The sequence below is a fragment of the Propithecus coquereli genome, unplaced genomic scaffold (genome assembly GCF_000956105.1).
Source record: "Propithecus coquereli isolate 6110/MARCELLA unplaced genomic scaffold, Pcoq_1.0 Scaffold280, whole genome shotgun sequence".
Lineage (NCBI taxonomy): Eukaryota > Metazoa > Chordata > Mammalia > Primates > Indriidae > Propithecus > Propithecus coquereli.
The window spans coordinates 3469172-3495430 of NW_012148397.1; the positions used below are offsets into that span (position 1 = coordinate 3469172).

The 26259-nt window shown below is 44.0% G+C and overlaps 1 protein-coding gene across 2 annotated transcripts in view; it reads left to right on the forward strand.

Moving 5' to 3' along the window:
- The window catches only part of CDH13 (cadherin 13), a 977229-nt gene that overhangs the window by 830391 nt on the left and 120579 nt on the right, over positions 1-26259 (forward strand). For both annotated transcript variants that reach the window (XM_012648205.1, XM_012648204.1), the window contains exon 7: positions 10358-10498. In XM_012648205.1, coding sequence (XP_012503659.1) covers positions 10358-10498 — 141 coding nt within the window. The remainder of the gene's footprint in view (positions 1-10357; positions 10499-26259) is intronic.

The following is a 26259-nucleotide window of genomic DNA, read 5'->3' on the forward strand; positions in this document are numbered from 1 at the left end:
TGTTCATTCAGAGCAGTGCTAATCAAAGCGTGTGCCCCCCACCAGCAGATGAGCATCCCCAAGAAACCTGAAAAATGCAGATCCTCAGGCCCCATGCTGAACCTCCTGAGTCATAAAGCCCGCTGTGGGCCAGCAGTCTGCGCCTCGGTGCACCGGCCAGAGGATTCTGCTGCAGGCATGTTCCAGAAGCGCTGACTCGGACTGTATGTCCCGAGCACCTTCTATGTACCGGGCACCATGTTGCTATGATGGGGCCAAAACGCTAGAAAGCAAAAGCCAATGTGGTAGGAGTAGATCGTGAAAATATAAAAGTCATAGAGAAAGAGCATTTAACTGCGTGATAGTTTACTTCAACTTCAGGGGCTATACTCCCTTGTCTCGGACAAACAGATGAAGCCAAGAAATTCCGCAGCATGTCCAGCTTGCTCCTCAGCAGCCACGTGCTGTTGGGTCCCCTCCCTCTCCTCAGCCTGCGGGTTCCTTGCAGCGAGGCTGGCCTAGACGGTCTCCGAGATACTTTCAAGAACCGACAGCCTGTGTCTCCCCACCTCGCAGACTTTGACTCCAGCCACGCCGGTGGCCCTGTCTCAGCCTGCCACCTCCACGCTTGTCCCCAGGCCCTTCTTCCTCCTCTGCATTCTCCCCCTTCACTCCCGTCCTTCGGGGCTCAGCTCCAGCTTTGCAGTAACCTGACACCACCGAACACTCGTAGCCCTGCCGCTCCCATTCTGAACCTACTGAGTGTGGGACCGACTTAGCACGACTTAGCACGTGCTGCCTGCAGCCTTGAGAAGCCGCTTGTACGTGTTTCATCTTCTACTAAGCGGCGGCTTTCTTAACAGTAGGGGGTACACTTCTTGTCCCCCAGAGTCCCGAATCACAGTCAGCCTTCAGTTCTTATTCAATGACTGAATTTAACAGTTTCGGATTAATAGTCTCCCACCTTCTTCCATAGAACTGACTTCTACTTCAAGACCCCATTTCTAATTCCCTCCTGCAGGACTCTCTCCTCAATCTCTTGGAGCCCCTGCCTCTCCACCCATAACGTCTAGGTTTGTAACACCGCAGAACTCCGTGCTTTCTGCTGAAATAATCTGGCTGTTAGTGTCATACATTAGACTTGATTCCTGTTACTTATTCCCACCCTCCAGCATGTTGCCTAATACATAGTAGGTGCTCAATAAATGTTTGATGAATTAAACAAGCTCCGGGTAGCCTTCCTGAGCATCCCACACCCTGACCCTTTCCACATAGACCTTAACTGGTACCATTCTGATAACATTCATCTCATTGTACCTGGCAGACTTGTGTTTTGTTCATTTCTCTGGACAAGAATTGCACCAAAAGCAGGGTCTGTATCGTTCATCACATCCTAGCAGAGTTCCTTGAACCTAGCAGACACTAAACAAATGTTCCAGTGAAATCAAACTGAGTGCCAAATATTTGCTTCCTTGGGTCTAAAGGGGATGGTTTTCCAGGTACGCTACGAATGCCATTGGCGGTTTATTTACTGTAACTCATCAGTAACATCAGAAGATGTACACTTTGCCTGGAAATGTTTTATTTGATTTTGGTGTCCCTCAACCTCAAATCTATCACTTAGGTTATTCCAACCGCATATGTCTAAGAGGCAGTGTTTATTTCCCCTGCGACTTCCCCAGCTTTGTCAGCAGCCAGTAAATCTGGGGAAATGAGCTCTGCCTTCCCCTTACCCACCAAGCCCCGGCAAGGCATGAAAACACAGCAGGTGACAGTCAAGAGCATGAATGTTCACATTAGCACTGAGAGGCAGGTGAAAAGAGGCCTAAAGACAAACACAAGTCACACCAGACGTGCCCTGTCTCATAGGAAGACGGAGGAGAGTCTCTCGGCAGCCGCGGTAGGAATGAGGCACCTTTTATGAGGACACGTGTGCAGTTCCTGCTGGATTTATGGGCGACCTGCTCCCAGTGTTGTGTGGCCAGAGTGGGTAAATCAAACTCCAGACAGACACCAACTCGTTCTGCTTCAGATAATGTTCTCACCAATCTGTTGCAATATTTATAGACCAGGTGCCAGGTGCAGCTGACCTGGAGAAGGGTGGGGCTCTTGCTTGGTCCCCGTATTGCAAGGAGTCTTGCGATGCCCAATTTATCAGGGCAAAGCTAAAGAGTACACAGATAAATGAATTACGTTGTATCTTTGCTACATATCTCGTGTCAGTATTTCTCATTAGCAATACCATAAATGTTAAACAACAAAAGGATCTGTTGGCAAAAATGCCTTCTTACAGCTGTCCTTGATTCCTAATGCAGAATTTATTAACATATGCCAGGGCCAGTTCTCGCCAGCCTACAATCGCTGGTTGTATGCATCCTTTCTGACTATACACTTTGGAGTGACATCACATGGGTAGCTTGCAGTCAGCCACAGTAGGAGAAAACCACCAAAATTAACCAATACCACAAATCAGTAGAGTCTGTTAAGCTTTTACAGGTACACCATTCTATGTAATTCATTGTTCTATAAAAATGTACATATATGTAAAATTGACCAATCGTTACATAACTGTAATGTCCCAGGGCTGAATTAATAACCGAGAGCTCAAAATCTAAATAAGCAAAGCCCCTGTTCTCATGGAGCTCAAATTGTCATAGTCAAGATAGCCAATAAGCAGGTCATCGATAAGCAAGAACATTATAGACTGTGGTAGGTGCTGGGATAAAAGCCTGTATTCGTTATCTATTGCTGCATAACAAATTACCCCAAAACTTAATGACTTACAACGATAGACATCTGTTCTCTCACAGTCTCTCTTTTCAAAGAGGTGGGTATTCCTTAGCTGTGTTCTCTGCTTCGTGGGCTCTCACAGAGCTGCAAGCAGTTTGTCGGTCCAGAATCTACAGCCTTACCAGAAGTTTTGTCTAGGGAAGAATCCTCTTCCAAGCTCACTCTGGCTGTTGGCAGCATTCAGTTGCTTTTGGCTCTTCCTGATGGCCACCTTCAGTTTCTTGCCACATCTTCAGGAAACTTCCCAAAGATTCCGTTAACTAATAACGATATCCGTCTCTTGGGCATTTGCATACGCCTGGCTCTGCGCTTGGCACTTGACCTCTTTTAATCCTCAACTACCCTATAAGTATTATTATTCTCCCCATTTTACAGAATATGAAACTGAGTAACTGGGCTGGGATCACTCAGCTACCAAGTAGTGGAGCCAGGGTAATAATAATTGATCAAATACTGATGGCCTCCTTCTTAAGTGTCAGCCACCCTGTTGCGCACTAGGGTCCCTGCCTTCGTGGGGCTTCCGTGTAGTGAATGATGACCATCAGCAAATGAACGGGCATTAGGCTGGAGGAAGAAGTAAAGGAGAAAAGTTGAAAAATAAGAAAAAGTGGGGCAGTGGAAAGAAATTGAGCCTGGACAAACCGTAAGGAGAGATGCGCAGGGCAGCTCCAGATCAGGCAAGGGAAGGGCAGGCAACTGCGTGGATTGATGAGAAAACCTTTTCCATGTAACATTTATTCGTTGATTTCCCCCCACAGCTACCATTATTCTTGTTATTAGTGATAAATGTTCCATTAAGTGCGTGCTTGTATGAAAGTTATCATAGCTGTGTAAAACATCAAGGGTTGGGTGATTGATTATGTGCCATATTTAATGACATGGCTTGATTCTTTTTTCAAGATGAAATGTTTGGTTTTCAAATCAGTGTGATCAGTGAACCTAGTCTCTGTCTGTGGAGATTCACTCGAGGCTTTTTCTTGCAGACATATCATCTTCCTTTTGTTTCTAGGATATATTTTAACTGGTAGCTGGGAGACACCCAGGAGGAGATAGCAAATGCAATAGAAATGCATGACTGCGGAACTCAAACAAGGAGAGCAGCTTGACTCTCTTAGATATGTCTTACAGATCAGATAGCTTCAAATAAAATCAGAGGAGCCAATTTAATTTTCCCAGTTTTGACACAGTGCCTTTCTTCCTCAAAATAAAATCCTATCTCCTTGAGCTAGAGTTCCCCAAAGTATAAGCCATTCCCTGAGAATAAATGGCTTTGCTTTGGAAATGCCACTGATGTGCTCAGACCTTTGAGAGATAATTTAGTTCAGGGAAACAGTAATATATCATCATTATCAATAATGAAAGTAAATCGCCCACCTTGTGTGCTGAGCACTGGCCAGGCCTTGCAGCCAAAGGCATGGTCCTTGCCCTTGAAAACTTTGTCATCCACTTAGGAAGATAGCAAACAGGCATCCGAAATGAAAGAAAACAGGAAACATAGCCTTCATATTAGTCAAAGTAGGCTGGGCACCATAGGAACAGCCCGTAAGCCTCAAGAATGGCTGTTTTTCTTGCTCTCCTCACAGGCTGAAGCAGGTTAGCAAAGGGGCTCTGCCTCACAGCCATTTGGAGATTCAGGCTGCTTCCTTTTTGGGAAATAGAAAGCGTGGGGGAGGTTTAGGGGCCACACCAAGGACGTCACTTCTGCACATATTCCATTGGCCAGAATCCATCCCACAGATTCATCTTACTGCCAGGCAGCCTGGGAAATGCAGTCTAGCTGTGTGCCCCAGAGCCAGGCAAATGGGACTTGGTGAACAGATAGTGTTGTCTTTGCCACAGCTCCCCTGGTTTCGAGCAACTGAAACTGATTCTGGCTGGCTGGCTTCAGGGGACAAACACTGGGATGTGTTACAGAATTAAGGGAAGAACTGAAGTCAGGGTTAGCAAAGCTCCCAGATCTTAGCAGCCAAGTTTGCATCTCTTTGGTGGGAGCAGCCCCTTTTGCATAACTAGGCTCGAAAGTTCTTTGGAGTTGATTACATCCATTTTCTATCTCAGCCTTGAACCAAACAGACACAAGAATCAGGTGAGGCCCATGGAGAGTGTAGCTTGACCTTGAGAGGACAACAGAGCTTCCTCCTCACTGTCAAGTTTACTCACCTAACGACAGGGCAGCTGGACAACTGAAGGTCTTGATTCCCAGAAGCAGAGTGCCTTCCACATGGGCAGAGAGGAGCACAAGGGTGGTAAGTTTCCTCCCAAAATATTCAAGAAGGCAAACTCCCTCTACTGGTCCCAGGAGTTACATGGAGAAAGGCAATGGGGTGTGCCCTGCATTCTGTCTCTGTGACTCTTGGTTCCACATTTCACATTCCCAGAATCTGATTGTCCCAGCTTAGATTAGGGAGTTCCCTGTGAATTAGGCAACTCTTGCCAATGGAGACAGTCATGACCATGGGCACTGGGGAATGTTTCTCTGCATCTCAGTTTCCTCCAGAGAAGGGGCAGTCGTGGGCTGGACATCCAACCTAAAAGAAATCTTTCCCAGCAATGCAAAGTGACCATTGAATGATACAGAATTAAATACATATGTATATTTCAAGTAAGAGTGACAAAGAGAGTTAGGGAATTAGGGGTGACCTCTGGAAGAGGCTCAGTAGGAGTGGGAAATAGAAAGGACGTAAGCGGAAAGTATCCTGGTCACACAAGAGTGCGGGAACTCATGTGGCATTTTCTCTGATTTTTAAATATGACTGAGACTTTTACATTCCAAAGGAGGTTACTTTTATTCTTGGTTGTTTGGTTTTTGTTATTGTTGTTCTCATTGTGAAAGCAATAATGTTCATTAGAGAAAAACCCCAAAATACTAACAAGCCAATGAATTTTTTTATATTAGAGTTGCTTTTAAAAGTGAAAATTTGGAAGCAACTCAAATGACAAGAGGGACTGATTGAAGAAATTAGAGTGGATTCCTACAGGGGACTAGTGTAGAGCTGTTGAAATGAACAGGCAGATCTGTAAGCACTGAGATAAAAGTGATATGGTATAACAGACTGCAACTATGTAAGTGGTATCATTCCGTTTAAATATGTGTGCACATAAATGTGTACTACCTATGAGGGTACATCAAATGTATCTGTGTGTGTACTTGTAATGTGTAGAGAAAAGCAGGGAGACACACTTCATAGGGGTAAGGTTGGATAAGGGTGGAGGCAAGTCCTCAGTTTCCACTTTAGAAATGGGTGTATCATTTTTATTTTCCTTACAATAATTGGACATTACTTCAGTAATAAAAGGCATTTTTAATGTTATCCTTAAGTTTGCCAGAAAATGAAGACTTTTGGAACATCTCATCCCAAACCTTGCAATTTATCTACTCAGTAATCTAATTGATTCTCTGCAAGGTTAATCAATCTATTTCACATTACAGCCGTAAAGTTTTATTTTCTTCAAGAGATGGAGATTGACTGGTTCATTTTTTAAATTATTTATAAAATGTGTTTAACTACAAGAGAGTTATGCCCATGTGTCCCCTCATACGATCATGAGAATTTGTACATACCTCTGCTTAGATTTGACTGTATTTTGTTGCAGTTATACGTGAACATGACTGTCTTCAACCCTATCCTTTGAACTCCTTAAAGAAAGGGACCCTGTTTTTCCATCAGTATATCCCCAGCACAACATTTAAACTAGATATTCATTAACCACCAATTAAATGGATATATAAAATAATAAAAGAAAAAATTATGGTAACTTTCTCTGGGAAAAAAGTCTGTGCAGGGGAAACCGTTAAAAGAGAAAATGATGCACTCGTGAAATGGTTGCAATGCTGTTGGGAAGAGCCTACTGCAATGCTATGGTGTGATTCGGTAGCTCTTAAGCTTTCTTACTAATAACCAGATAATTGGTCATAGTATTAGTTGCAATATTAGTAAAAACTGCCTTGTTGCTACTCACAGAACATCTAAATCAAGTGTCTAGAGGAAAGGAGAAATGTGTTAGCTCACAGAACTCACAAAATCTGAGCAGTAAATTCTCGATTCAAGGATGACTATTAAGGGGCTCAAATGATGTTTTAAAAAAACCAACTCCATCCATCTCTACCTCTTAGCCTGTGTTACCTCCATTCTCAGGTTGACTTTCTCAAGCCTAGCAGAAAGAGAACTTCTTTGCCTTAAGCATTCTAAAAGAAATACATCCCAGAACTGAATTTCAATGTCAGGGTGGACTAACTTAGGTTACATGCACATCCCATGGCCATGGGAATGGAAAGCTCTGATTGGCCAGGCCTGAACCACATACCCATCCCTAGATGAGGGGCGGAGCCAAACCCACCTGAACTCCACCTGTGCTGAGAATGAGGACCAGACGATGCCCTGAGGGAGTGATAGCGTAGGTACAGGAAGAGCGAGTGGAGACTGGGAGATTGAAGCAGTACCCACCTGCTGTCCTTAGTGTTTGAAGCAGTTTCCATCGTGAGCTATACTCCAAGCTGGAGGAGCGTGAATGCTGTGAGGAATTTCTCTCCTTCTTAGGTAGCCGTCATGGTATCACACTAGTCCCCCAACTTGCTTCACAGGGCAATAACAGGAGCTGTTCTTTAGACATAAACTAAACATTCTGGTAAGACTGGTATAGAATTCATAGCATCCTCTTGGAAAACAATATTGAAATGTAAATAAAAAGCCTTAAAATACTCATACCCTTCATCCCAGTAATTCCACATGCATCTTGGGATCTATCATTCAAAAACAAACAAACAAAACAAAAAATAACAGCCAAAGTATATATAAGCCTCCCTGAATAACGATGTTCATTGCAGTGCTATTTAAAACCATCAACATTTTTTAAACACTGCAAATAACCTAAAGAGCTAATAATATTATAGATGATGATTAAGTAAATTATAAAATATCCATATGATTATATTTTACACAACCCTTAATGTACAGGAATTATGCTGATAAGTGATATTACATGGGAAAAATGATATTACATTTACAATGATCTCTTTAATATTGGGGAAAAATCTATATAATTTCTTATTTCAATGGTTGTTTACTTTCAAAAACATTTATAATGTCTTAGGACAGAAGTTAAAATGTTATACAACAATTAAGCCTATGATGTTCAGGCCAGTGGTTAGCATGTCCAGAGACACTCAGGAAAGATTTTGTAGGTGGCCAATTTACTGGTTTCATGCGGTCCAGCTACTATTTATGGCAAATAGTAAACCCAATCCAACTTGTCAATGATGATAAGTAGAAAGCCAATGGTGGCAAGTAGAAAACTTTACGTTAAGGTAAAGTTTTCCATCTTCAACTTGTGAGTGGATGGCATTTCAAGCACCTATACAGAGAAGTACCAATTGAGCCAGGCAGAACCAGAGCTGGGTATAGTGTCAAATTCCATTTGCACTCAGCCGTCAGAGAACTTTGGGACCTTCAGTCCTGGTGGAGCTGGAATTAAAACCAAAACATTATGTGTGGAGCTGTCAAAGAGCACATCAGCATCCCACTCATCATCATGAATTTAAGTTTAGGGCCTTGGCCGGGCACGGTGGCTCACGCCTGTAATCCCAACACTCGGGGAGTCCGAGGCAGGAGGACCGCTTGAGCTCAGGAGTTTGAGACCAGCCTGAGCAAGAGCGAGACCCTGTCTCTACTTAAAATAGAAAAAATTAACCGGGTGTGGTGGTGGCGCCTGTAGTCCCAGCTACTTGGGAGGCTGAAGCAGGAAGTTGCTTGAGACCACGAGTTGGAGGCTGCAGTGAGCTATGATGACACCACTGCACTCTAGCCGGGGTGACAGAGTGAGACTCAGTCTCAAAAATAAAAATAAAAAATAAATTTAGGGCCTTACCAAACTGTCCAACAAAACTAATACTTCTTAAGTTAGTAGCTCAGAAGCTACCTAGAAGTTAAAGAAATACCAATTAAAGATGCCCCAGGGAGCAAATAGCTAACTACCCTTCAAAAATACTTCAAAGTTTTTGAGAGAGCTAGCACTGCGCTATTAAAATTTACTGTGTAAACTGATGGCTTTAGCAGAAAAGTAGAGACCCCCTGTTGTTTTTTTGTTCTTTACTCCCTGTGGTATTTCTTAATTATTAGTTGGTATAACCAACTGTTTTTGAGGCTGTCGTGCTGGTAGGACTATTTATGTGATTATAAACACCTTTTATTTTTGTCATTAAAGGTAGTTCCACTCAGACTCTCTGTGTGAGTGATTAAGAAACCAATGCAAACTGGTTTAAGCAAATAAGGAAAATTAACGCCTTCATTAGCTGCAAAGTCGGTGGGCAGGGCTGGCTTCAGGCATGGCATGATGAAGTGGCCCAGTATAATCACTGAGAACCATTTCTTTTTGCCGCAAGGTTCAAGCATAATTCTCCCAGGAGATGGTTTCATTCTTAGACAGGTGTTCCCTGCACCACCTCTGCTGTGGTCACGCGATGGCTCCTCTAGCTGCCCCAGATAAATGTTTCTGGGTTCGCACTGTGGGGAAACAACTTCCTTCCCCTGGCTGCCAAACACAGGGCCTGGCCTGGCCTGGACTAATCATTATACCCCTGGAATGGGATGTACTCGTCAGCTTCTCCTCATCAGGGCTCATCCCAAAAGTTCACTGGGGAGAAGGCAATCCAACCCAGAGCACACGGGCAGAGAGTAAGGGAGGGGTAGGACCCCAAAGTAAACGTGGGGTGCTGCCTTGCCAGAAGAAAAGTGTGTGGTTTGACCAAGACAAGAAGATCCACTACAGAAGGCAATTTAAAAGTAGGGGCTGTTATCTGCCAGACACCACGCTCTTCGTCTTAGCATCAGAGCTGTTTGGTTAGTTGTTTTGAATGTTTGAACATGGTAGCTAAGTATCTGTCAAATATTCAAATGAAAAACGTGTATATAAAAAGAGACAATAGTGCAACATTGTTTGTGTTAAATTTTTCAGATCATGGTTGGATTAAATGCATCTTCCAAATGTAACCTATGAGACTAAAATTACCTGAACAGATGCAGTATAAGTGACTCTAAACCTCAGTTGTTTTTTTCCCATTCGTGGAATGGGAGGAATAATTGCAGTTTGACCTGCTTGCTGAAAAGATTAACTATGAGGAGTTCTGTAAAGTACAGTGATACGATGTCTGTGCCATCCCATGGTCAGTAAATGCGAGTTCCTGAAGCTGCCATCTTTGTCCTAAAGTCACCACCAAAGTTAACCGCATTTTCAGATCAGCTTCATGAGGTCACTGTGAAATGACAGATGTGGGTATAAAAATTAAACATACAGTGTATAGCCAAGCACAGGACATGGAACATTCTGGAATATATCAAATGTTCCCCTAAACAAGGACAGTAAATAGGTTCTGTCCCCCACACAGCTCCAGTCTATGAATAGTGACTGTCTTGTATTGGAGGGATTTTACAAGGCACATTTATACACAGTCGGGAGTAAAGCCATGGCAGCTTAAAGAGGCCTGCCCTCCACGGGGGAGGGGAGGGACAGCCGAGCCACGCATCTGCCACCTTCCCAAAGCAGCAGCCCAGGTCTAAATGCCGTCTTTTCCCTCTGTGCTTGTGCTTTGCAGACTCTGGAAAATCCCAAGTACGAGCTGATCATCGAAGCTCAGGACATGGCTGGACTGGACGTTGGATTAACCGGCACGGCCACCGCCACAATCATGATCGACGACAAAAACGATCACTCGCCAAAATTCACCAAGAAAGAGGTAAGCCCCTGCTGTCACCACCGTCGCAGTAACGACCACGGTCGATACTCATTCCGCGTACCACAGCCCTGCTGGTTCCCTGTGTGCAAAATCAAAACACTGCTTTGCGGGAGGGAGAATGGTGTCCTGCTGGAATCCTTCCTCACATTTTTATCTTGTGTGTGTGTGCGAAGCTGAAACACCAGAGCACTGTGAGAACAAAAGCACTGAATCTTGTTAAAGTCCATAAGAAAATAACTTTTAATGCCCAAGTGCCATTTCCATAGTTTTATGGGTGTTATTTAGCACTGAGTTATGAGAGTCCCATTGTGATTTTAGCATAACAATAACTATTTTTTTCCAGCAAGTACAGATTGAGAGGCCAGACGGAACAGCAGCGAGGAGGTAGAGCAGACTTTCTTGTCAGTAACAGTGTGGCCCAGGAGCTTATGAATAACAGCCAAGCGAGTCTGTCTAGGAGAGCCATGAGTCACACTCAGCCCCCGTGCTCTCACCACTGTGGATCGCCATTGCTGATTCGCATTTATTCCAGCGGAGCTGTGTTTGGGGAAGGGCTGAGCACACAAGATCGCATCCAGTTGCTGAGTCTGTACCCAAACTAGGAAGCCATTTGCACTATGCACCTGACAGCAGTGTGCTAAGATCATGGCTTCTTTGGGGGCGGGGCCAGGGCCCTGGATCCGATGCCTTTCTTAGGCCAAGGGAAGGGCCTAGAATAGGTACAATGGCCCCTGACATTTGCCAAGCCTTTGCTGCATCCACCCCAGTGCTCTCCTCCTGTTGCCTCATTTGCCTGTGTGAGCTCGGTTTTGCACTTGACGAATGAGCTGATGGTTAAGCTCACAGGACCTAGAGAACAGCCGCAAGATCGTGGGCTTGTGGCAGAAATGGGAAGTGAACCAGACTCTGTGCCTCAAAGCCGCAGTCCCCACCATGGTGCCGGGCATTCTCGTCTGCTGCTGGCGTTCACACCCTCCGAGGCATTCGGAGAAAAGGCTCATGGGCGGACCTGAGGTTGCCCCACCCTCTCTCGAGGAACCCCAGGGCTACTCCGGGTGGCTTGGGACAGGTGGACCGACCCTCTCAGCCTCCCAGTTCCCCCACGTGCTCTCGCCGCAGCAGCCCTCCACGACTTATTCAGGGTGTAGACAACTCCCTTTCTCCCCGTGGTGTCTGGGGCACTCAGGATTCCAGCCTTAAAACAGCAAGGTCCACGGTCGCCTGACACGGCTCCATGCCCTGACCTCCCCAACAGCGTTCCTGCAGCCGCTCCTACAGATGGCTCCTGCCTTCCGTGCTTCCCAAACTAGTGTTCCAAGAAATTAGTCTCACCAGTCACACCACAGGGGCTGTGAAAAAAAGATTTCGGGGTCAAATAGATGTGGGGAGCACTGAGTTGAATAGTTTAAAAGCTTTCTCTAACTGCAGGACTCCTGGTTCACTTTAAACTGCTTCGTGTTTCTCCAAAAGGGTTAGGTATGGTCTGCAGGGTTGGCCTGGGAACAGTTTTTCCTGGACCACCTCACTGTGTCCCGCCGAGCTGGCGTTCCTTGGAATAGTCACTGGGGGATATTGGTTTACCTGTAGAATTTCCTGTCAACCTATTTCAAAATAAAATCTCAAGGTACATTGTAATAGTCAATATAAACATGACAATGAAAGCAAAAATAGGATAACCCTGATCGAAAATAAGAAGACTTATCCGTGCTGTCAGCTGTGAGAGATTGATTAGTTACTTCTGTCCAGCTCTGAAGTTAGGTTCTGTGACTTAGAAAAAAAAAGAAATGTGTGCTCAGTCAAGGACTAAGCACTGTGAATGAGAGACTTGTGTTGTTGTTAGTATCTCTGAATCCAAGGAAGAATTTAACACAGACCTTGAAGGTTAGCTACCATTCCACAATGTGTGTATGTGTGTGTGTGTGTGTGTGTGTGTGTGTGTATAAATATACATATATATATTTCAAACACATACACAATAAAAGCATACAATGTTATATGTTAATTTTAAAAAATAAATTACAAGACAAAGAGACTGGCATAAGGAAAATGTATTCCCCTGCAGATATTAACAAAGGCACAAAAATTTTCTTCAAATGAACATTAGACAATAAACTTGGGATTCCCAAAGGGCAGGACTGATGTCTAAACTCATATGGAGACATAAGTAATAAAATGAGAAGCGCAGGTAGCTAGCAAGTACATTAGACTCTCTCGGATATTAAACGTCCCAAAGGAGTCTTTGTCCAATGTTGGATAAATTAAATTCACAGCTAAACTTTCTAACATGTTCCTGAAAGGCTGATGTTCTTCGCCGTTGAAGAGGGAGTCCTACATTTTTGATAGCAGAACTGCCAGAGGAGGTAGAATGGAGGGGCGAAGAGGTGGGCTCTGGCGCCAGAACTGGATTCAAATCCCACCACCCGGCGCACACCAGGCGTTGATGTAAGCATGTTCACCGCTCTGCACCCAGGTTTCTTTGCCTGTGAATCCCAGCTCCCCAGCACAGAGCTACCTCACTAGTCTCTGCGAATGAACAAATGATGACAAGCACTTAGTGCATGTCAGCTGGTATTCTCTGGAGTGTTGGGGGTGAGGATGGTGGTGATGAGGATGGTGGTGATGAGGATGGTGGTGGTGAGGATGGTGGTGGTGAGGATGGTGGGATGGAGGCAGTGATGAAAAAGAGGATGTGAAGAAGGTGGTGAGGAAGAAGATGTTGATATGTTGACGATGATGTTTCTAAAGTGTCAGAGGCCAAATGACATTCTTGTCCAAAGGGCCATCTCTCTTCCATGTCGAAAGGCTACTGTGTTCCTTTAAAGTGATCCACGAATCTGCTTAAGCACTTCAGGGTGCGTGGTTAAGACCCTAGAGTTCTGGAGGAGAAATGGTAGAATCTATGAAATATATTACTAGGAGGCCAGGGCTGGGGACAAAATCGAGAAAGGCCAAGAGAAATGTGCTGGAGAGAGAAGAGTGCTGGTGAGGACGCAGCCCAGATGGAGTGGTCTCTAGAACGTGGAAGAGGCAGAACAACAGAGTGTGCGAGAAACAGAGAGGGAGCGTGAAGCTCATGGTGTCAACGTTGAAACAGTGTTTAGAGACAAAGGTCAGGTTCGTTTATCCCAGAATAGAAATGGTGATCATTTGGAGTTGAGTGTGTCCAGAAAGCTGTCCAAGAAGATGTTGTCCTATACAAATGTCTACATACATTAGGACATTTCTTAGGAAGATCATAAGAACACATCCTTGCTGGAAACACGGGGTTTTTAAAACTCTATTTGACGTGACCTTCCATCTCCAGAGAAATGCATCTTTTTATCTGTTTTAAAATCTGTTTAGGCCGGGCACGGTGGCTCACGCCTGTAATCCTAGCACTCTGGGAGGCCGAGGCAGGAGGATCATGTGAGCTCAGGAGTTTGAGACCAGCCTGAGCAAGAGTGAGACCCTGTCTCTATTTTAAAACAATAAAAAATCTGTTTAAAAGAGGAATTATGATTAACTGTAAATAACAGAGACTGGAAATAACACTGTGTTGAACAAGACAAAGATATACTTTCTCTCAGATAGAAGTTTGCAAGTAGACAGTTCCAGGCCAGTTAGGTGATGTCATGACATCATCAATTTCCCAGACTCGTCTTCCTCAAGGCTGCCTCATGGTACAAAAAGGCCACTACAGCACCAGCTATAGTGTCCAATAACGGGCAGACAGAAGCAGGGAATGAGAAGAGTGAAGGAGGACCTGCTTCCTAAGTAAATGACCCTTGAAGAGCTTCCCTAAAAGCCCAAGTGACTTCTGCCTGCATCTCCTTACCCCCCTCACCTGTAACGGAGGCTGAGAAATAAGTCCAAATATCTTCAGTCGGCATGTTGCAACCCTTGACAATATAGTGATTGTTTAAGGAAGGAGGTGTTTTAAAAGAGGTAAATTTTTAGTGCAAGGTAGGCTCATTTGTTTATTTCCCTCATATTCATTTACACGGACTATAAACTGACTGAGAAACAAGGGCCACATTTCTCTTACTCTCTGTTGCATCCCAGTAGGCACTAAATAATTCAGTATTTGCTGAATGCTTCCTGAAGATAATTTTAACTTGAGAACAGTGTCACTGGATAGGATGAACCAAGGTTGTACTTCAAATTGCTACCAATACATGAAATCAATTTTTAGTCGTTATTTTCATGGAAACACTAGCTTCCCTGTGGAGAGTTTTCTGTGAGTTTTCCTAATAGCTCGTACACGTGGGTTCAACTAAATGTTAGCTTCGAATTTCCTAGATAAGATATTTTCAAAGGGTCTTAAGAAATCTAGTTAAACTCTCCAAACCCAGGGTTTGAAATATAGATGAGAAACTTAGTCCCAGGTAGAGCAAAGTGACTTGTTCATTCCTGTCTCTAAAGTTATTTTTTAAGAAATAACTTCTGATTTTTGTCTAGTTGATAGTTGATACCCAACAAATATTGACTCAATAACTCGTGTTTTCACATAAATCTCAGGCCATGGGAATCAATGAACTTCTTATTAATTTTAAGTGAATGTATTTGCAAATGACTATAAGATATAAAAAAACAAATTGAGCATTTTCTTCATTTATTCAATTTTATTTTCAAATTGTACCTTAAAATGGTGATTGATGATTTTTAGATTTAGTGATTTAGGATTTGGCAATTTGATGAGCTCATTCTTTCTAAGGTAAATGTTTTGGTGTTTGAGCTATAACATTACAACACCTATAATAAAAATGACATAAAACGGCCAGGCACGGTGGCTCATGTCTGTAATCCTAGCACTCTGGGAGGCCAACGCGGGAGGATCTCAGGAGTTCGAGACCTGCATCAGCAAGAGGGAGACCCCATCTCTACTAAAAATACGAAAATTAGCCGGGCATGGTGGCACATGCCTGTAGTCCCAGCTACTCAAGAGGCTGAGGCAGGAGGATCGCTTGAGCCCAGGAGTCTGAGGTTGCTGTGAGCTAGGCTGACACCATGGCACTCTAGCCCAGGCAACAGGGCAAGCCTCTGACTCAAGAAAAAAGACATAAAACTTAGAAGGTCCTGTTCTCCAGCTGGAAAATGAAAGCTGGGTAAACGCTCCAGTTGTCACAAAGGGATGAAGGTAAATGGCACCGGCCAGAAGCTGTCAAGCTGAAATCGAGCCATAGGCAGATGCTCACATCAGCTTATCCAATGAGTGCTGGGCTCCAGTCTCCACTCTCCAGACGCCAGTGTGGAGTCTTCAAGAGCACATGATGCTCCAAGAATCTTGTTTTTCTTTGGGGTATTAGCTTTTTTAATAACAAATATTTTATTAATTAACCACATAATACATCCTATAATACTTTCTTCTCTTACATGTTTGGCTACAAACTCTGTGGATGCTTCTTCATGTTAGAATCATATAATACCATTTACTACAGAAATATGAGAACAAAAGGTCTAGTCTTTATCAGGTTCGACAGAAATATTCTCTGTGTCATTGATAGTTTAGAAACATTTGTTTAACCTTCACAACACATTTCCTTATTGGAAACTTGTGTAAAGTTTGAGGATTGTTGCCAAATTTGAGAAAATTTCTGCCAAGTTTCTGTCATGTATATGAGCTATACAATTTCAAGTGATTCTTGTGTAATGACTAATCTTTAAGTTGATGACACTTATTAACCAGGTTGTCATCCATGTCCTTATTTGGGGGCATATTATGAGTTTTGTGTTATCTTTATTGACGTCCATATGGCAGATCAAATTGGCAAGAATTTAAATCTTTTTCCAATGTATTCATTATGATTCACTCTTTCATTAGTAGGTTTTCCAGTCAAGGAGCTATTTTATTTCTCATGTTAGAAATGTACCTTTTCCTCCTAGTGAATTAGGAGGCAGAATGATGTCAGGATAATGTCCACTTACTCTATTTCTTAACTTTGTCACTCTTGCATGTATTCCATTAAGTCTTTTTAGTAATAGCTGTATTGAGATATAATGCACATGCCACAAAGTTCACACTTTTAAAATGTACAATTCATTGTTTTTTAGTATATTCACAAAGTTGTGTAACTATCACTACTATCTAATTTCAGAATGTTTTCATCCTGCCAAAAAGAAACCCTGTACCCGTTGACAGCCACTCCTCATTCCCCTCTCGGTCCCCATCCCCTGGCAGCCACTAATCTACGGTCGGGCTCTATGGATTTGTTTATTCAGGACATTTCATATAAATGGAATCATACAATAGCTGGTCCCTTTTGACTGGCTGATTTTTTTGACTGGATTCCTTTGTGTGGCTGAGTAATACTCCATTGTATGGATGTGCCACATTTTGTTTTCCCGTTCAGCCACTGATGGGCATTCGGGCAGTCTCAACTTTCTGGCTATAGTGAATAATGCTGCTGTGAGCATTCACGTACAGTCCATTAAGTTTTATCTGCATTTTCTCTCAATTCCTGAGTAGCTAGAATGAAAAAGAAGTTACCCATAATGTTGCTCTAAATTAGTAGGCTGTAATTTCTCACTTGTTTTATTGAAACATTCCAAAATGCTTTCTAAATTGCAGTTAATATGGCTTATTCAAGATTTATCAACTTCTTTTTAATAAATATGTAACTTTCATACCAAAAAATTACAAAAATCCTGAGTGATTTAATTCTTAACAAGCCAAGCAAATGGAACTTTAATAGGCCTTTAGTGTTTAATGAAATTCCAGAGCCTAGTTTTAAAATGCACATCTTCGTAGTTAGCAAAAGAGATGTCAAGGAGAAATACACAAGACATCCTCTTTTTCCTGATAGTACATAAGGAGAAAGGTTTTTTCTGAGTCATAAAACTAAATTAAGGAACCTGATTTGATAAAATGTTGACTTGAGAAGATTCCCAAGAATGTCAATCTTAGTCAAGTTATTTAAAATTCAATGTCTGATAACTCCAGTATCTAGATCGCTTCTAAGTCTGCTTCTATTTTCAGTATTTTTTCTCTTGGTTTTTGGTCATTTGTTATGGTCCCCTGGCATACCTAGTAATTTTTTTATTTAATTATGGACAACACGTATGAAAATTTTTAGAGATAATTTGAGGCTCTAGCTGGTGATTCCTCCAGAAAGGATTCCCGTTTGCTTTCCTGTGAGCAGATAAGAGTAGAAAAAGATGACTTTAAATCAGTCTGAGACTGAGTTGGTTCATAGTCGGGTTTCTGTCTTTCATGAGGGCTGGTCTGCGTTGCTTCCGAGTTTCCCTTACTCCTGGGATGCGGCTTCCCTGGGTCCTAACGGAAAGTCTGGTTGTGTTCACCAGGGCACTTCTACCTCTGCAGACCTCCACCATCACTTGCCTTCTCAGTCCCTTGACTCTGCTGAAAGCTCTGTGTGGCTTTCTGGCCCCTTACCCAGTACTCTCTGCTCAGATTCGCGGCCTCTCGTCCCTGTGCCCTGACTGCTTGGTAAATATCTCTTTCGGGTATGGAAGCCTCACTTTAGTGAATTTCCCTTTCTCTCCAGGATCCTGGATTCTCAGGTTTTGTCTGCCTCAGTAGCTCTTTGGCACCTTCAAATAGATGAGGGGTTTTGTATTAAATCGTTATCCTGAAGCTATTCTAGATGAGAGGGTTGGTCTAGAAACTTGCCCCAATTATCATAAACAAAGGGAAAAATCTGGATTAGTTTTTTAATCTGGAGTTTCAGAAAAAAGCAGTAGATATTGTGCATATAGAATTCATTCTGGCACAAAGAATAATATTTTCATTAAAAATATGGTTTGGAGAAATATAATTGAATAGTTTGAGAGTACTCATCCCCTCTCATAACCATTTGTTTCAAATGGAACTTATTTTGTTAAAAAGTTTTAAATATTTTTAAGTGTCTCCTCCTTGATGTTGATAATCAAGAAGCAACTGTTAATCCAAGCAAGCCGAACTGCGCAATTAGAGGCAAGCTTCTCTGTCCGATTCCCTTCCCCGAGTCAACGTGACTATCTGGAGTTCCCCTAACTCCTCTGGATCTTTTCATTTGTTTTTGGTAATTTAGTGGCTTCAGGTATGACGTCAAGAAACACACCTTTGTGCTACTGCCTTTAGCCAGAAGTCCAATCGAAGTAAATATATTTATCCAGTCCTCCAAGACTTCCGTGAAATATTTTGAGTCCTTTAGATGATACTCTCCTACTTTCATAAGAGTTTATTTCCCTTAGGAGAGCCCTTTAAATTCAGATGTGCCTGTGTCTAAACACTGACCACGTAATTACACATTCTGCTTGCTCAATAGAGATAAATCCAGAAAGCCAACCACATATTTCTTAGAAGATCGAACTCATTTCAATTATCTGACTCAAGTGACTTTTCTGGAGGGTGGAGTCTAAGACATTTTAACAACCAGATAAATCTTCGAAGATGATTAAGTGTTTTTCCAAATAGTCCAAACTCTCTCTTCCCATGAAGCTTTTTATAGCCATTATGGTGAAATATGTAAGACTTGGTTTCTGTGATGCTGCGAAATCACGTATCTGACAGTTTTCTCTGTGGCTGAGGTTTTAAATAAAACCAAACATATGCCATGGGGATCTCTATCTCATGCTTTGTATAGAGGGATGGGGAATCCCAGTACGTAAAGAAATGGAATATTTGGAGAGTTTGGAGAGAACAGAACAGTGCGATTTCAGTGCGCAGGTACCAGCAATTTCCAACTCTGGGCATAGTAACATCACTCCCAATTACACTAGTTCCTGGTCTATCTTGCCCCAGTCAACGCTTTGTCCAAGTCTCCAAGGAGCTCTCTATTGCAAATTGCATTCCCGACTTCTCACCACATAACTGAAGAGGGTTTAGCTGCAAAACAGCCAACACCCTCGTTCCACATTTATCTTCCCTTGGAAGGAGTGAGTTCGTTGCTTTCGTCTCCTGCACCAAGGTCACAGAAAAACATGAAATCATCAACTAAAGCTCCTGGTGTTCAAATATCAGAGGCACTTGAAACAGCAGGTCTGCAGCTGGATTTCTTGACTAAAAGAGAGTGAAGGGAAACATTTTACAAATATAAGCAGTGATCTATAAATAGAATTCATCATCCAAATACTACAGTTCCAGCTAAAGAAAAAGGTGGTGTTGGCATTCCTGGATTTAATTGTTCATAGACAATAGGATGACATCTCTTGCGTTGTTGAAAATGTCCAGGCTGATTATAAACTGTGTGTGTAATGTCAAAACATCTGGATCTTTTTAAGTGAAAAAAAAAAAGCAATCTGCCCTGTGGCCGTTCTTCAAGTCACTCCTAGAGGTAGACCAGAGAGCTGGATGATTTATTGCATTAATCACTCTTTCATAATTGTATGCGTGATGTGTCAAGCCCCATCACCTCTGTGTGAGCCTCTATGCAGATTCCGTGTCTCTGCTAACCCTGTGGATGTGCTCAAGGGTCCGCAGCAACTCAGTGGCAATAAAAGCAATTTTTCACTGCAGCTGTCAGAGACTTACCACTAAACCACTCCATAGCACGGCGGCCTCTGAAGACTTTATCCATCTGCTTCTGTTCAAAGATAATACCCTCACAACGAACAACAACTGCAAAGCGATAAAACACCTACTTTTTAAACTCTAAGAATATAACATTGGTACACCCCCACAATGCAGTTTGCAGAATGAGAACTTAAGACACCAGAAATAAGAAGTCAAGAGCAGCAAAGACGGAGCACGTTGGAAAATGAAATGTCCCAGCCTATGCTGCGCCAGGAAACCATTTCATTCTGAACAGTGTTAGAAATGAGATCATTGGGTCTTATGCACAGGTGGTTTCAAACACTGTCCACCTGGCCGCAGCCTGCCTTCATCTCAGGCCACACAGAAGCTCTGTTTACCTCCCAACATGCCAAGCCTTGTCATGACTTCTCAGCAGTGCACGTTTCGCTCCCTTCTCCCTGGACTGCCTTTCCCTTCTTTTGTGCCTGGAAAACTCCAATTTATGCTTCAACCTTTAAATTGTAAGTCCCCCAGGCAGTTTGTTTTTTCCTCCTCTTGTCCCAACAAACATTAGACCTGCACTTAGCAAAGTATGATCACACTGTCTTTTAGTCAGCTACTCACAATCTATCTCCCTGATGCCATTTGAATGCTCCGATCTTTAGGCACATGTCCCTTTCATCACTGCCTCTGGGGCCAAGAACAGGGGTGACACGAAATGTTCAACTCAAGATGAATTTATTATTCATGCAGCAAATACTTATTACAGGCCTATTTCAGCTTCCACCATACTATTAATCTTTTATTCCATTTTATATACAGTTACCTGTATGCGATTATATTTTGCATATATGTAATATTCTATTATGTATTCTATTCTATCATGTACATATACACATCTGCTATTCTAACATATAATATGTAATATTCATCTTCTAGTGTGCTATATCATTATTTACTTCTTATTGTCACCTCCCCAAATTAGAATGTAAGATCCTCAAGAAAAGAAATTGCCTCTTTCATCTTCTATTGTGGCCTTAGCACCCAGCCAGGCATGTAGCATATGCCCAAGTCATTGATGACTAGGCGAATAAATGATAAATGCTTGACAACAGAGACAATCAGAAAATTAAAGATTCATGTTGTCAAAAAGGACTTTGGAAAGGATCTCATCCAACCCATGGGTTTTATAGATGAGGGACGCTGCTCAGAGCAGATAACAGATCCCAGACCAATCTCATTGTGGCACAAAATGCTGCCGCCGGTGAAAAATCAAGGCCCTACGCTGACATAACCAGTCACGAACGATCCTGAAATTTATCATTTTACTATGGTATGCTGAGAGCCGAGATGGTTGGAGTTAAAGTCCTTTTCAAAAGCGAATAAACCAATCTACATAAACTGCAGAGAGCTCTGAGTCTACTTCTCTATCAATCAAGTAAGAAAAAAAGAAAAAGAAAAAAAAACAAGAAAACTCAATGTTAATAAATAATACATAAGGGAATCGTTAGAGTGGAGACAGGCTCAACTTATCCTGTGAGTTTTCTTTTTTAAAAAATGAAAGTAAGACAATATTCCACCTCTCCAGTGTTCTGTGAGTTCATTCTTCTAAGTGGAATTAAACAAAATAATCCAGAATTGACTTAATGTATTCATTTATTTCCAAACTAAAATCTATTTCAGTTACAGACTAAATATCGGTTTGCCCAAGGTTGGCAGCATTTTATTTTTGCTGTTAACCTGCAGATCTGAGAAGACAGGGTTGTGTGAGAAGTGCCTTCTTCAGCCTGCCTCACCTGTGTGCCTGCATGTGTGTGTTATCCGCTGGAACACGACGCTCTTGCTTTAGGAAGTGCATTCATTCGTTCACCTGCCTACCCCTCAGACGTGCTCCATGCCGCCTCTTTGCCAGCCTCTGTGTCCGACTGGAGTGCAGGGTGGTGAGGCAGACAGAGTCCCCAACCTCATGAAGTTAAGGACTGAAGCAGGGGTGAGGCAACCAGCCAACCAGCAGACAGATCCACGATGACCCCTAGTAATAAGACGGAACGGGGTGAAATCACCATGGGGGGTGGGTACTGTATGGGCACCTGCTGTGGAGTTCAGAGAGGTCTTCTCGGAGGAGGTGACATTTAAGGTGACTGTATTAATTTCCTGTGCCTGCCATAACAAATTATTACAAACTGAGTGGCTTAAACAACTGATTTTTATTCGCTCTGGAGGCCAGAAGTCCAAGATCGGGGTACTGGCAGGGTTGGTTCCTTCTAAGGACTGTGAAGCAGAATCTGTCCCAGGCCTGTCCCCTCCCTTCTGATGGTTTGTTGGTGACCTTTGGCATTCCTTGGCTTGCGGCTGCTTCACTCCGATCTCTGCCTTCATCTCCACGCGGTGTCCTCCCTGTGTGCATGTCTGTGTCCAAATTTCCTCTTTGTATAAGGACACCGGTCATATTGGATTAGAACCCACCATAACAACCTCATTTTAACTCTATTCCCTCTGTAAAGACCCTGTTTCCACCTAAGATCACGCTCTGAGGGACCGAGGGTTAGGACACCAACATATCTTTTTCAGGAGACACAATTCAAAGCCCAACAGTGAGACTTGGAAGGACACGGAGGCAGAGGGTCCCGTGAAGACCCAGGCTGGGAAGAGCGGGTCTGGAGCAGGCGAGAGGGAGCAGGCGAGAGGCTGGAGAGGGTGGCAGGGCCGGATAATGTGGCAAGGTGAGGGGCTGCATTTACTCCAAGTGCAGGCGGAGGACATGGGCAGACACTAAAAGACATTAGCAATAATATTGCAAGACTCAGAGCCCCGCACTGCTCAGCAATATTGTTGCCCACAGGGGTAAGTGACTGGCCAGGAGGTTGCTGGGGACACTGCCGCCAATGACATGTGACCCCCACCCCCACCTGTATCCTTCACAGAAGTGGGAATAATACCAACCACAGGGAATGACCATTAGTAGACGTTTACATGATAATGTTTAAGCTTAGGAAGCCCTTCCGCACTCCACGTGCTGTCTCTCATGCTTGGACAGTCCAGCAAAGACGGGCTGGTTCCCCGTGTGCAGACGAGGAAGCTGAGGCTAAGCGCTGCTGATCCCTTCCCCAAGGTCCCTGGGGACCTCCGTGTTAAGACTCTGACCTCTGCATCTGCTTTCTCCTTGCGAATTCAAAGGGATGTCTTTCCTCAATGCAGCAAGCGTCCATCGATAGCACCAACTGTCATGGGTTCTTGTGAAAGGCTCCACCAGTCCCTCTATCGCTGCTGTCTGTTCACACTGCCTGGGCTTGTTCTTTATGGTCTGTGTTGTTAACAAAACATCCGAGGATCTGAAAGCACCTGCTTTGCGCCCAGCAGGGGCAGAGATCTCTCGGCGCCCTCCCTCAGTCACTCCCGCCGGGTATCCCTTTCCTGGTTTGGAGACCGAGGCCCAGAGGGCGGAGGAGCTTGCCCAGACTAGATAGATCCCTCGCTCCCAACCCTCTGCGACCCCCCACGGACCAGTAGAACCCAATTTTCAGAGCAGTTCTGCCCGATTCAGCTGCAGCTGTTCTATCCCATTCAGGGTCGTGCCCTGCAGGTCAGCTCCGCAGGGTTCCTTGCCAGTCCTGTTCCTCCGGGAGCATCCATCCCGTTTTTCTTGTTACACTTGTGCACCGGGGGCTTGCTGACACAGCCCGGGTTTGTAACCCCCATTCTGCACTGTACTTGAACTTACAAACGTCTACTCACTGCCTGCCTCCGGCCCCTCACCTCATCTGCCTTTCTGTCCACATCAGAACGACGTTTTCTGCAAACCCTGGATACAAGTGCAGCATAAAAAAATGCTCTCTCTTGGGCTCACCAGGACAAGTTTAAGTTACCCTTTCTCCCTCCATAATTTCTTCAAATTAAAAAAGAGGGGGGTCTTTTAGTAGCTACTGAATTTGATTAACAACCTTGCGTTTTTGTTTTGCTAGGTCCAGTGGACAAATACAGTAATCATTTCTTATGAGCAAAGACTAGATGAAAAATATTTTCATCCATGCAACCAACTTTTTAAAGCTAATAATTATTAAGTGCTTGTCTGTGTGAGGCACTATCCAAAATGCTTTGAAAGTCTTAACTCATTTAATTCTCACAACAGCCCTATACATGAGTACTGCCATTGTGCCCATCTCATAGATGAGGAGACTGAGGCACAGAGAGGTTTAGGAGCATGCCTGAGGTTATAGCATGGTGGGGCAGGGACGCGAACCCAGAGCACCAGGCACCAGAGGCCAGCGCTCAACCACTGTGCTCTACTCACTTTCCAAGTTCCCATCCTTTGTGCTGGGCCTATGGGATTCCACAGTGACAGAAGCCAGGCCCCCAGCAAAGAAGGCTTCTGTCAGGAGACTCCAGCAAGTAAGTCAAAAACCTATGTTGAACACAGCAACGTTCTTGAAAAGATGTTAACGTTTCCACACTTTAATACATTCGTGTACATACCTACTTTAAAATCTTCCTGAATCCCCATCAATAGCTTACAACCAATACACCAATTATTAGATATCATGATTGAATTCCAGGTTTTACTTACTGGAGAATTTGGCAAAGGCCTATAAAACAAGAAAAACTTTCGTTCATTAACCAGGGTCGTTTTTATATTAGTCTGCTATCTCTACATAACCATTTTTAAATCCTTTTTAATTTATGACGGTCGTTACTACAGGCCCATAATCATTAATGAGATAATGTGCTTCTTCAAGTTCACCAATCTTTGTGAATTTGATGTACCTGTTCTGAGTTAACAGGGCTGGAAGCAGCCTTAGCTTTTTCGTTCACTCACTCGCCACACGTATATCAAACACAGGCCGTGAGCCGGAGGCCAGAGCTTTAAACAAAACGGGCAAATTCCTGACTTGCTGAGACTTAGCCGGTAGGACGAACAGTAAAGTGCTGCAGGAGGGGTGGATCATACACATAAATTCAGAGTGCTTTGGGAACATGACCTGAGGGAAAAAGACCTAGTCAGGGTCTGGGAAGGTCAGGTTATGAAGTAACTTCTTGTCCTTTAAGTCTTGGCTCTACTAGGTAAAGTGAGCAGAGGTGGTAACGGATAGTTCAATCTGGGCAGAGCGAACAGCATGTGCAAATGCCCTGGGGCACACAGAACCCACTTGAGGGACTGAGGAGGCAGGGCCGGGGCTGGCTTGGATAGTGTAAGCCAGGGATGGGTGGGAGAGGTGGCCCAGGCCCAGGGAGTCTGTTGCCAAATGACAGACTTCAGGAAGCCACGTACCTCCCTTAAGGTCCCCCAAATCAGTTCCCTGTCAGAATTAACTGGCTCTCCTCTTTCACTTGGGCTTCACCAGCGTCTTGTTCTCCCCTGAATCGCAGCGTGTATTGGGTCGGCATTATCAGCATCCATCTCTGCTTCTTCCAAACGGGAGCTCCCGAGGCAGACACAGCTTCATGTGTCGTAGTCCCTCCTTCAGCCACAGAGTGGTGTGCAGAGAGGGAGCATAAGGAATATCCGTTGCTTTAAATCAAGTCAAACAAACAAGGCTCTTTCCCAGCATCTCCACGAATAGGAGCAGATGTCTTTGCTAATCGCCCCTGGACACATGGTTTAACACAGGTCCAATTCAGCCCGGTAAATCTATGTATCAGAGCCAGAGTCATTTAGCCGTCCGGTTTATAACAGCCAAGCATCGGCCTCCCGCGTCGCGGGCACTGGGCCCTGGTGCTCAGAACAAAGTCTCAAGAAACCCCAGCGAACTGATTTGGCCACTTGTACCAGCCTCATATAGAAATGGTCAAAACACCTCTTTGCCGTCAGCTCCGGGAACTTGAAAAGACAAATCAATTAGAGGAGAGCTGAGACTGGAGGCTCACTCCTCCTCAGGAGAATCTACTTTTAGTTTCTCTGAGTCACGGATCCTGTGTTCGCACTCGTTTGGTCGTTAGGGGCAGGAATCCACTTTGAACCAGCAGGAGCAAGCCCTGGAGGGCACTGGCGCTCGTCACGGGGCTGTCTGACTTCCGCTGTGGCCGCACCCGGGGGCTCAGGCGACGTGGTCGGGACGCTCCGTCTGCAGCCGCACCTCTCAGCTCTGCTTGTCTCTCTGTGCCGGCTTCCTTCTCTCCTCACGGCAAGGAAGGTGCCTTCTGGCAGCCCTGAGCTCATGTCCTCGTGGCTTATACACACAGGAAGACGAACACACACCCTGTCTCCAGGTCCGAACGCTCATCTCGTGGAAATACTCTGGTTTCGCTGGGTCACAGGGCCGCCTCAGAGCAGTCACTGCGTCCCAGGGAGTGATGAGATGGCTGTCCTCTCCCAGGCCATATGCCCACCTCT